The sequence below is a fragment of the Salmo salar genome, chromosome 01 (genome assembly GCF_965601325.2).
Source record: "Salmo salar chromosome 01, fSalSal1, whole genome shotgun sequence".
Lineage (NCBI taxonomy): Eukaryota > Metazoa > Chordata > Actinopteri > Salmoniformes > Salmonidae > Salmo > Salmo salar.
This window is the reverse complement of record NC_138291.1, coordinates 177542926-177556046: the sequence shown is the minus strand read 5'-3', so window position 1 is coordinate 177556046 and position 13121 is coordinate 177542926. Positions and strand designations below refer to the sequence as shown.

Genomic DNA, 13121 nt, shown 5'->3' with positions numbered 1-13121 from the left:
GGGGGGGGGGAAAAAAACGGAGGATTTATTTCAAAGTGCGCCCGATCTGTTTCTAGTTATGACTTGGCTGAAATGGTAACAAATGCTTCCATTATAAATAGATCATAAACGTAAATGGCAAAATATCAGCAATCCAAGTACATGCTTCTAAATTGCACTTAGCAAAAATGAGGACTGGGAAAATAAGCATAAGTTCTCATTTGAGAAAATTACATTCGTACTTACGCAACTGAAAACAAAGGAATAGCATTGAAGTTAGAAATATGTGAGATTAAACAGGCCAATTACAGCAATTAAATTACTGTCAATAACTGTATTTTGGCATTAATGCAATTGCACGTCTTGCCTTGGACTGCACAATGCCTTCCAGGGGAAGACAAAAAATAAATAAAAAATGGAATATGCGCCGAGTGTGTCTTTTTTAGTTCCAATTTCCCGCAAATAAGTATGGACGTTCTACAAAATCCTACAAAATGTATTCTACCTTTACCAAAATAACAGTGGTGAATGGACCAGTCTATTTCCATTAGATCACTGAGTAGGGAGCTGCCTACAGGGCTGTCACCATGAGCATGTTATGGGTCCATGAGACCCAACATGGGGATAATTAACGGCCCTGTTGAAGAGCTGTGTCCAGCAGGATCGGCAGTCGCTGAGAAATGTCATCATCAGCTTCGCTCGGACTACGCAGTGTCCGTCCTCACATTAAAAGAGATCACATTCAAAACCAAAGTTTTCTTCAGATTACAACCAGGGTTTCAAATGAATTCAAATGTCTTTATTTATTTCTATATCTGTACCCGCCGACTGCCAATAAAAGACAGAGATAAGACAAAAAGGGGGTGGGGTGGGACGGGGACAAAGAAAGGGAGAAAAAGAAACAAGCTGGCAAACCGCCCGTGAGATCGACTTATAGTATTTCCACCCTGTGTTTCCAGTTAGGGAGCCAACACACGCGAGGCCGATAATAGTTTAAATGGCATAGCCGTCACCAGTTGGGTACAGTTTGAGATCTAAGGTGCAGAGGGTATGAGCCCAACAGACAGGACCAAGTGGGAGCCAATGACACACAGAAACAGAGGTGAGAGCCAGCGTAACACGGTAAGCCTTCGATATTTATATATTTTTATATTTTAGTCATTTAGCAGACGCTCTTATCCAGAGCAACTTACAGTAGTGAACGCATACATTTCAATTCATTTCATACATTTTTTTATTTTTTTTTCTCCGTACTGGCCCCCCATGGGAATTGAACCCACAACCCTGGCATTGCAAACACCATGCTCTACCAACTGAGCCACATGCAAAGCTTTGAAGCCCGGGCCATTTTGTGACGGAAAAGCGTAAAAGAAAAAAATATATATTGGAAGACTTCAAATCTCATTTTTAAAAAAAGGACCACAACGAAAACAAGTCTCTTGACTTCTTTGTGTATGTATCCTCAGCAATTTGGTATATGCGTCTGTTGTCTGTGGTAACATTTTATGTATTTTAATTGTCTTTCAAAAACAAATGGGGTTTTGAAGGACTCGGTTAAAACACCATTAAGCGCAAATATTGCTATAATAACCAACATGGTGTGTGGTCCTCCCACTACAACTCAGGAAACCATGATATAAACCTAGCTACTCTGTTATATTCCATAATATAAACCTAAACATTCCGGTCTATGATGTGAATGTATTTGTGAACCTATCATTCAACATAGAAACATGTCTTCATAAGAATTCTTGAAGGACTCACCTGGTTGAACCTGCGTGTAAACGCAACCACGTTGGGCGCCAGCCGGTGTTTCTCCTTCCTGTTCCATCCACAGCTAGCCAGCTCCTGCAACACAACAAAACACACAATCAATGTGATGGCTAACTCAACAATGAACAATGATGGAGCTAAAGTGCCTTTAGAAAGTATTCACCCCCCCCCCCCCCAAAAAAAAAGTGTGTTACAAATTGGATTAAATTGAGATTTGTTGGCATTGGCCTACACACAATACCCCATAATGTCAAAGTGGAAATATGTTTTTTATTTTTATTTTATTGTTACAAATTAATACAAATTAAAAAGATGAAAATGTCTTGAGTCCATAAGTATTCATCCCCTTTGTTATGGCAAGTCAAAGTAAGTTCAGGAGTAAAAATATGTTTAACAAGTCACATAATCAGTTGCATGGACTCACTATTAATAATAGTGTTTAACATGATTTTTGAATGACCACATCATCTCTGTACCCCACACATACAATTATCTGTTAAGGTCCCTCAATCAAGCAGTGAATTTCAAACCAGATTCAACCTCAAAGACCGGGGAGGTTTTGCAATGCCTCGCAAAGAAGAACACCCATTGGCAGAAAAAAAAGACATTGAATATCCATTTGAGCAAATATTTCAAAACATGCATCCTGTTTTCAATAAGGCACAAAAGTAAAACTGCAAAAAATGTGACAAAGAAATTAGCTTTATGTCCTGATTATAAAGCGTTATGTTTGTGGCAAATCCAACAACATCACTGAGTACCACTCTTCATATTGTCAAGCATAGTGGTGGCTGCATCATGTTATGGGTATGCTTGTAATCGTTAAGGACTGTTTTTTAGGATAAAAAAGAAACGGAATAGAGCTAAGCATAGGCAAAATCATAGAGGAAATCCTGGTTCAGTCTGCTTTCCATCAGACACTGGGAGATGAATGTACCTTTCAGCAGGACAATAACCTAAAACATAAGGCCAAATATACACTGAAGTTGCTTACCAAGACTACATTGAATGTTCCTGGGTGGACTAGTTAGAGTTTTAGATTTTCAAGCACATTTCAGCTATGGCAAGACCTGAAAATGGCTGTCTAGCAATGATCAACAACCAACTTGACAGAGCTTGAAGAATTAAAACAATAATGTGCAAATATTGTACAATCCATGTGTACAAAGCTCTTAAGGAATTACCCAGAAAAACAAATCAGCTGTAAGCGCTGCCAAAGCTGATTGTAACATGTATTGACTCAGAGGGTTGAATACTTATCTAATCAAGATATATTCGTCTTACACTTTGACATGAGTATTTTGTGTACATCGTTGACAAAAAAAAAAGACAATTAAATCAATTTTAATCCCACTTTGTAACAACAAAATATGGAAAAAGTCAAAGGGGTGTGAATACTTTCTGAAGGCACTGTATAAGAAACTACATGAGGATGAGAACAACAAGAGTAATTCATTTCAAGGTTCATAGAGATGTCATGCTAAATTGCACAAATCAGATGGAAACTTTCTGAAGAGCACAGTAAAGCCTTGTAAGGACGTGATCTTTAGTTAAGTGAAGAACTGAAAAGCCACTTGTATGCGCATTGACTTAATATGGTCGTTTTCCCCCACAGCTTTGAATACATGAATCTAGTTTAAATTCTTGTTACTCACCAATTACTTAATTCACATTGATTATTTTCATTAACAGAGACCTATACATGCCATTTGGTGGCAGTGAGAAGATGAAGGAATTCCAAAGCTTCTATTTGATATTCGCTTTACAAGAATGAAGATGCACAAAACTGGAATTAATGAATTCATATCACGGACACTTATGGACTGTCACACAGCGTTACTTGCAATGACAAAAACAAACCATAGACAGAAGTCTTCCAAGCGCAACGCAACTCGATAGTTCCACCTCAATCCACTCTGTCCTTTCTTTCCATCATATATTTTAACAGATGTTCCGATATCACAGGCAAGCAAGTCTGCAGGGAGACGTTAAGCCAAATGATGTTCCTCTGGAAAAATAAAGGACATAACTGTGTCCCACAAGGCTGTGTAGAGGAAGTCTGGGGAGATAGAGATAGAGATATATATATATATATATTTTTTTTTTAAATCACATTTTCCCCTTGGTTTGCGATGACAAACCATTGAGCCAAAATCCTCTAAGAACTCAACCAATCAAGAAGAGGCAACTGTTAAATAAACCCACTTAATACACTGGGTCCTGAGGGCCTCTCCAGGTTGGTGTTAGCAACTGCTAATAAACAACAGCTGGAGCTCACAGCTAATTACAGAAAACGGGAGGATCACCAAGGTTATGGTCTTCAGGACATTCCCACAAAGTGCTTCTTTATTAAAAAAATGTACGCCCTTTTTCTCCATAATTTCTTTGTCTCATTGCTGCAACTCCCCATCCGGCTCGGGAGGCGAAGGTTGAATCATGCGTCCTCCGAAACATGACCCTCCAAACCACGCTTCTTAACACCTGCCCGCTTAACCCGGAAGCCAGCCGCATCAACGTGTCGGAGGAAACGCAATGCAACTGACAACCGAAATCAGCCTGCAGGCGCCTGGCCCGCCACAAGGAGTCGCTAAAGCGCGATGAGCCAAGTAAAGCCCCCCTCAGCCAAACCCTCCCCTAACTCGGACGACGCCGGGACAATTGTGCGGCATCCTATGGAACTCCCAATCACGACCGGTTGTGATACTGCCCGGGATTGTGATACTTAACCGGAGGCCTTTCCCTCAAACTCCCCTTTAACTGCACTCCAGACAATACCCAGGTATAGGAATTTTCTACACTTCTTTTATAATCAAGGTAGAGCGTATACATTGTCTAGGAAGTAGGAAAAGGTTTCAAACTATGGTACGGGAAGTAGGGGGTGCTAATAAAATGAGCAACAGGGAGAGCAGAATTTATGCTCAGATTATTTAAATTAGAACAGTGGCCATAAATTCACACTGTCAAACGGTTTCTTAAATTACATTGGGCCTTTACAAGAGATAGTCAAAATGTGTACACAATCCCAGCTAGCAGCAAAAAAGGCAAACATTTATCACACATCCTCGTCTGCTTTTTCAAAAACAGACAGCTGAGACAAAAAGCTCCTGTACAAAGTAATTCTTTTAAAAAAAAATTAAAAAAAATCTATATTCCGGTTCCAAAGTATGCCGCAGGCTTTCACACAGACACACTACCTCATCCCACCCCCTCCCATCAGCACCCATGCATTTGGTGGGAATCTCCCACCTCCTTCATTAATCTCATTCCAAGTCCTGGAACATTCAGAATGCTCCCATGTTGGGAGGAGACTGCACGACTTAACAGTGAACTCCTTTCCTTTATGGGAAATTCCGCTCGCTGACTTTTGATGTCTGATCTCTCAGGTTAAAAAAAATAAATAATCATATTTAAATAGACTTTCCACTTCTATCTATTCCTCTGACTTTATAGGGCATGCTGTATAGGGAGCAGATTTATAAATTACAACTCTTTCCCCCCCCCCCCTGAATCAGCAGGTTTTCTCAACTCTTGTCGGGACCGTTGCCATGTGGGTAAAGCCATAGGCCGGAGATGTCTCACCTCAAAACTTACCACACTGGCTGAGTTGTGCTCTTAAACACTCACTTTTCCTTGTAGAAAGAAAGAAAGCAACAAAGGGTAGGAAGTGGCCATGAGAAAAAATAACCACTTCTGCATTTAAGCCACGTTTACTGTACTGTATACAGGAAGTAAAGGGTGGATTCTCTTTCACAGAGTGCTCTTACTACGAGGGGGTTGGACAACATGTGGAGCCATTGTAAATGCATGCACAATGTGTTCTATGTGAGAAGACTTATATTCTGCCTTTCTATAGCGCATATCCATTTTTCATCAACAAAGAACAAGATTCCCTAGGGCATCTTTGCCCTTAACTTTAAACATCTCAGATTCAAGAGACTTGACCTGGTAAAAATATGTCAAGTTGAAAGGGTTTCCAGGATTCACCATGAGGCACGAGAAGAAAAACCAACCCATCAATACTCCCTTTTCCATCCACAACATACAGTAAATCGTCTCTACAGTCAGTTGCTTGGTGGTCAGAGGGTTGGCAGGTGGCTTTATGAACAGGGCCCAAGACCACCCTCCTGGTGCAAGGAGAACACTGACATATACCACCCACTCTGTATAAACAGAGTCCTTCCCCGCACCATCACAGTCTACAAAAAGCAACACATTTTTCACACACCCTGACTACATCATTGTTTGCAGGGGAGTAGGAAGTAATACAATAGTTTAGACCTACGGTGACAAATATGGACTGAAACGAAGCACAATAAAATGTGGATATTTCACTATAACAATGTGGAATTTTCCTAAAGCCTAAATTAAGTCATCTACCAAAGTGCTATACATTAAAAACAAGCAACCACTTGGATACGCAGCACCCAAACAATGACAGGGTGTGAATAGTCGGCAAAGCTTTCAGAGGACTTCTATTTTAGTTTACTCTAACGTATTGCTGCTGTGAAGAGATGTATTTATTTATTTGTTTTCCGTTGCTTTGTTGCTACTTGAGTATCTTCTACACAGCTCAATTAAAAAAAAGGGATTATGGCTGTGCATGCAAAAATGGCATGATTCTCATACAGCCCTTGAATTGAAATATCTTGATTTACTACAACAACAAAAAAATCTGTTTTGTTCCACAGATCTGAAATATGTAAAAAAAAAAACTAGGACAGTCAGTCAGTCAATGTTGACAAGGTTAAACTCTCTTTATCGGTACTTTATAACCCCTAGGACTCAAAATGATCTTCAGTCTCTCAAATCACTGTTGCCATGACAGCATAAGTTCCACAGATGTTGCCTTGCGAATTTGCTCAAAACCTCCAAAGTTCTGAGCTGACTTCCAGAAGGGTGATGCCCTAAGCAGCTGTGAAGAGAGGCTGGTAATGTGTTCACTTATAAAAAATGGGCACCAGTTAATATTTATACATCTTGAAATAATTTTAGCATTTAGGCATCAAGTTAGATACATTAAAATAAACAGATTACTGCATGAGCAGTCGAGAGCAGTTTCGAAAAAATGAAAATCCTAGGTGACGTAAACTTCTCACTTTACATCTGTATAAAACGGAGTCAGTAGGTTACTAAGTAATTGGAGAGGGACCACTGGAGTGTGTGTGTGTGTGTGTGTGTGTGTGTGTGTGTGTGTTTATTGAAAAGGAGTGACTAGTACATTACGCTGCATGACGTGTTCACATTCATAGAAAGTATATCTCATTTCCTATTTCGTGTCAGTCAACAAAATGTGAAAACAAATGTTAACAGGTACAATAGGTTTGTTCCTTGTGAGGAAAGATGTGAGTGAGGAAACTGTTGAATTGCAACACCCCTGCGGTCACTAATAAACCAGTGAGTGTGACATGTACAGTATCTGACAAGTGCTTACATCAACGCTTCGCAAACTATCGCCAGACACTGAAATATGACGCAATTTCTGGGCTATTGAGTTTTACTGTGCACTGTGCCAGTATATTACACAGCAGTGATTTATGGCGTTTCACAGCATCTAGACACACTATCTGTTATTATTTATTCAATTTGGGTAATGTGCAATGTCATCCAAGCAATATTTGTGTATAAAAAAAAAAAATCTGTCATATCAGTCTTCAAAGTGTTGCTAAATACAACACACATTACGAGCAGTCCTCGCCCATTCGCAGAAGAGAGGAAAAGATACAACTCAGAATTCAGATCAATGAAGGAGAATTCTCTACTACCTGTTGTTACAGTTTCATACAGTATAGCAGAAAATTGTATACTTCGCCCGGCGGCTACTTCGCCCAGCTGCGCGGCGGCTACTTCACTCATTGGATTCACCATTTCGACAGAGTTGGGATCAATTCCATTTCAGGAAGTAAAGCAAAATTCAAATTCCAGGATTGTGGAGTAATACCTACATGTTTCAAGCAGACCACTATATTCCCTGTGCCCAAGAACGCCAACGTAACCCAGTCTAAATGACTAATCGCCCCGTAGCACTCACATCTGTAGTTATGAAATGCTTTGAAAGGCTGGTCATGGCTCACATCAACACCATCATCCCAGACACCCTGGACCCACTCCAATTCACATAACACCACAACAGATCCACAGATGACGCAATCTCTATTGCACTCCTCACTGCCCTCCACCACCTAAACAAGAGGAACACCTACGTGAGAATGCTGTTCATTGACTACAGCTCAGCGTTCAACATCATAGTGCCCGCCAAGCTCATCACTAAGCTCAGGACCCTGGGACTAAACACCTCCTTCTGCAACTGGATCCTGGTCTTCCTGACAGTCCGCCCCCAGTGGGGAGGGTAAGCAACAACAGATACACCACACTGGCCCATCAGGGGTGCGTGTTTAGTCCCCTCCTGTGCTCCCTGTTCACCTGACTGTGTGGCTGCGCACGACTCCAACACCATCACTAAGTTCGCTGACGACATGACGGTGGTAGGCCTGATCACCGACGACGATGAGACAGCCTATAGGGAGGTGAGTGACCTGGCAGTGTGGTGTCAGAACAACAACCTCTCCCTCAACATCACCAAGACAAAGGAGCTGATCGTGGACTACAGGAGATGAAGGGCCGAGCACGCCCCCATGCACATTGACATTGACCCGTGAAGCGGGTCGAAAGCGTCAAGTTCCTCAGTATCCACATGACTAAGGAACTATCACGGTCCCCACCGACACACACCAACTCAGTCGTGAACAAGGCAAGACAACGCCTCTCCCCCTCAGGAGGCTGAAAAGATTTGGCACGGGCTCTCAGATCCTTAAAAAAGTTATACGGCTGCATCACCACCTGGTATGGCAACAGCCCAGTACGTCACTTGGGCCAAACTCCCTGCCATGCAGGACCTCTATACCAGGCGGTGTCAGAGGAAGGCCTTAAAAACTGTCAAAGACTTCAGCCAACCAAGTCACAGACTGTTCTCTCTGCTACCCCATGGCAAGCGGTACCTGTGCAGCAAGTCTGGAACCAACAGGACCCTGAATAGCTTCTACCCCCAAAGCCATACGACTGCTAAAGAGTTAGTTAAATAGTTAAACAAATAGCTATCTACATCAACTCTTTTGACTCATCACATACACTGCTGTTACTGTCTATTATCTATCCTGTTGCCTAGTCACTTTACCCCTACCTACAGTATGCTGCTGTTACTGTCTATTATCTATCCTTTACCCCCTACCTATAGTATACTGCTGTTACTGTCTATTATCTATTCTTTACCCCTACCTACAGTATACTGCTGTTACTGTCTATTATCTATCCTGTTGCCTAGTCACTTTACCCCTACCTACAGTATGCTGCTGTTACTGTCTATTATCTATCCTTTACCCCCTACCTATAGTATACTGCTGTTACTGTCTATTATCTATCCTTTACCCCTACCTGCAGTATACTGCTGTTACTGTCTATTATCTATCCTTTACCCCTACCTACAGTATACTGCTGTTACTGTCTATTATCTATCCTTTACCCCTACCTACAGTATACTGCTGTTACTGTCTATTATCTATCCTTTACTCCTACCTACAGTATACTGCTGTTACTGTCTATTATCTATCCTTTACCCCTACCTACAGTATACTGCTGTCACTGTCTATTATCTATCCCCCTACCTACTGCTGTTACTGTCTATTATCTATCCTTTACCCCCTACCTACAGTATACTGCTGTTACTGTCTATTATCTATCCTGTTGCCTAGTTTACTCCTACCTACAGTATGCTGCTGTTACTGTCTATTATCTATCCTTTACCCCTACCTACAGTATACTGCTGTTACTGTCTATTATCTATCCTTTACCCCCTACCTACAGTATACTGCTGCTACTGTCTATTATCTATCCTTTACCCCTACCTATAGTATACTGCTGCTACTGTCTACTATCTATCCTTTACCCCTACCTACAGTATACTGCTGTTACTGTCTATTATCTATCCTTTACCCCTACCTACAGTATACTGCTGCTACTGTCTATTATCTATCCTTTACCCCTACCTACAGTATACTGCTGTTACTGTCTATTATCTATCCTTTACCCCTACCTACAGTATACTGCTGTTACTGTCTATTATCTATCCTTTACCCCTACATACAGTATACTGCTGTTACTGTCTATTATCTATCCTGTTGCCTAGTCACTTTACCCCTACCTACAGTACACTGCTGTTAGTGTCTATTATCTATCCTTTACCCCTACCTACAGTATACTGCTGTTACTGTCTATTATCTATCCTGTTGCCTAGTCACTTTACCCCTACCTACAGTACACTGCTGTTAGTGTCTAGTATCTATCCTTTACCCCTACCTACAGTATACTGCTGCTACTGTCTATTATCTATCCCCCTACCTACAGTATACTGCTGTTACTGTCTATTATCTATCCTTTACCCCTACCTACAGTATACTGCTGTTAGTGTCTATTATCTATCCTTTACCCCTACCTACAGTATACTGCTGTTACTGTCTATTATCTATCCTTTACCCCTACCTACAGTATACTGCTGTTACTGTCTATTATCTATCCTTTACCCCTACCTACAGTATACTGCTGTTACTGTCTATTATCTATCCTTTACCCCTACCTACAGTATACTGCTGTTACTGTCTATTATCTATCCTTTACCCCTACCTACAGTATACTGCTGTTACTGTCTATTATCTATCCTTTACCCCTACCTACAGTATACTGCTGTTACTGTCTATTATCTATCCCGTTGTCTAGTTTACTCCTACCTACAGTATATGTACATATCTACATTCTGGAAGAACAAAACAAATGCATTTAGTATTTTATTAGGATCCCCATTAGCTGTTGCTGAAGCAGCAGAATACTCTTCCTGGGGTCCACAGACATACCTATTCCAATCCATTACCCCATAGGAAAAAATGATAGCGGGCTGCAATGGTTTACAGCAACTAATTATTTGAACCAAGGCATAATTTTACAGCTTAAATTATTTTTAGGGCCAAAAGTGTATTAACAGTCCCTCGGGCTGAGGTAGTTTATAAGGTGACTACAATTAAAACCATCAAAAAAAAACAACCATTAGGAGGGCAGTAGTCAGCGAGTGGAGTTCATTTTCACTCAAGTAAGGACTTTGCTAACATTTATTAAGTTCATATAATCTTATTTTAGTTCAAATCTGTGTTTGAGCTAGGCTACTAAGTCAATTTTTTTCATTTCAGATAGAGAAACCCAAGGGTGTCTGGTACCTATTATGGTGTTAGAATAGTCAGGCTTGTTAAGAGTTTAGGCTGCTGGGAAATTGATACCCTTTAATTACCAGATTTTTCCAGTGTTAAATATCATCCTTAATTGGACGGCAAACTGTTGAGATTCTTTGGAGCAGAATACGTGTTAAGGTCCCTTGCCACGTTTCTCCCAAACGTGGGATTTAGATTCTTGTTCACAAGGCCAAAAATCATCAGGGAGGTTTAAAGTCTTAACTGTGTGTTTATATAATTGCCATAATTGCATTTGACCCGTTCTCATTTGTACACGATCTACAGATATCAACTGACCCTGACATGTCATTTTGTTCCTCCAAACAGCGTACAAACGTAATCTGTGAAATGCTGCCAGGTAGTCTGTTAAACATTGCCAGGCCACTATATTTTTCGTCTACACCAAGGAATCTCTACTTTCTTTCCAAATAACTGATGTTATAAAAGTAGACAGTTGTCAAGGAGTTGGAGAAAATAGAATCATGTCTTGTTGATATGCAGAGTCACACTCTGCATTGACCGCAGCTCAAATTTAAAAAAATACACTGCTCAAAAAAATAAAGGGAACACTTAAACAACACAATGTAACTCCAAGTCAATCACACTTCTGTGAAATCAAACTGTCCACTTAGGAAGCAACACTGATTGACAATAAATTTCACATGCTGTTGTGCAAATGGAATAGACAACAGGTGGAAATTATAGGCAATTAGCAAGACACCCCCAATAAAGGAGTGGTTCTGCAGGTGGGGACCACAGACCACTTCTCAGTTCCTATGCTTCCTGGCTGATGTTTTGGTCACTTTTGAATGCTGGCGGTGCTTTCACTCTAGTGGTAGCATGAGACGGAGTCTACAACCCACACAAGTGGCTCAGGTAGTGCAGCTCATCCAGTATGGCACATCAATGCGAGCTGTGGCAAGAAGGTTTGCTGTGTCTGTCAGCGTAGTGTCCAGAGCATGGAGGCGCTACCAGGAGACAGGCCAGTACATCAGGAGACGTGGAGGAGGCCGTAGGAGGGCAACAACCCAGCAGCAGGACCGCTACCTCCGCCTTTGTGCAAGGAGGAGCAGGAGAAGCACTGCCAGAGCCCTGCAAAATGACCTCCAGCAGGCCACAAATGTGCATGTGTCTGCTCAAACGGTCAGAAACAGACTCCATGAGGGTGGTATGAGGGCCCGACGTCCACAGGTGGGGGTTGCGCTTACAGCCCAACACCGTGCAGGACGTTTGGCATTTGCCAGAGAACACCAAGATTGGCAAATTCGCCACTGGCGCCCTGTGCTCTTCACAGATGAAAGCAGGTTCACACTGAGCACATGTGACAGACGTGACAGAGTCTGGAGACGCCGTGGAGAACGTTCTGCTGCCTGCAACATCCTCCAGCATGACCGGTTTGGCGGTGGGTCAGTCATGGTGTGGGGTGGCATTTCTTTGGGGGGGGGGGGCCGCACAGCCCTCCATGTGCTCGCCAGAGGTAGCCTGACTGCCATTAGGTACCGAGATGAGATCCTCAGACCCCTTGTGAGACCATATGCTGGAGCGGTTGGCCCTGGGTTCCACCTAATGCAAGACAATGCTAGACCTCATGTGGCTGGAGTGTGTCAGCAGTTCCTGCAAGAGGAAGGCATTGATGCTCTGGACTGGCCCGCCCGTTCCCCAGACCTGAATCCAATTGAGCACATCTGGGACATCAAGTCTCGCTCCATCCACCAACGCCACGTTGCACCACAGACTGTCCAGGAGTTGGCGGATGCTTTAGTCCAGGTCTGGGAGGAGATCCCTCAGGAGACCATCCGCCACCTCATTAGGAGCATGCCCAGGCTTTGTAGGGAGGTCATACAGGCACGTGGAGGCCACACACACTACTGAGCCTCATTTTGACTTGTTTTAAGGACATTACATCAAAGTTGGATCAGCCTGTAGTATGGTTTTCCACTTTAATTTTGAGTGTGACTCCAAATCCAGACCTCCATGGGTTGATAAATTGGATTTCCATTGATTATTTTTGTGTGATTTTGTTGTCAGCACATTCAACTATGTAAAGAAAAAAGTATTTCATAAGATTATTTCATTCATTCAGATCTAGGATGTGTTATT

General features: G+C 41.9%; 1 protein-coding gene across 2 annotated transcripts in view; it reads right to left on the bottom strand.

Annotated features, from left to right (window-relative positions):
• LOC106572010 (ras-specific guanine nucleotide-releasing factor RalGPS1) overlaps positions 1–13121 on the bottom strand; it is a 284633-nt gene that overhangs the window by 175147 nt on the left and 96365 nt on the right. For both annotated transcript variants that reach the window (XM_014145707.3, XM_014145728.3), the window contains exon 5: positions 1744–1827. In XM_014145707.3, coding sequence (XP_014001182.1) covers positions 1744–1827 — 84 coding nt within the window. The remainder of the gene's footprint in view (positions 1–1743; positions 1828–13121) is intronic.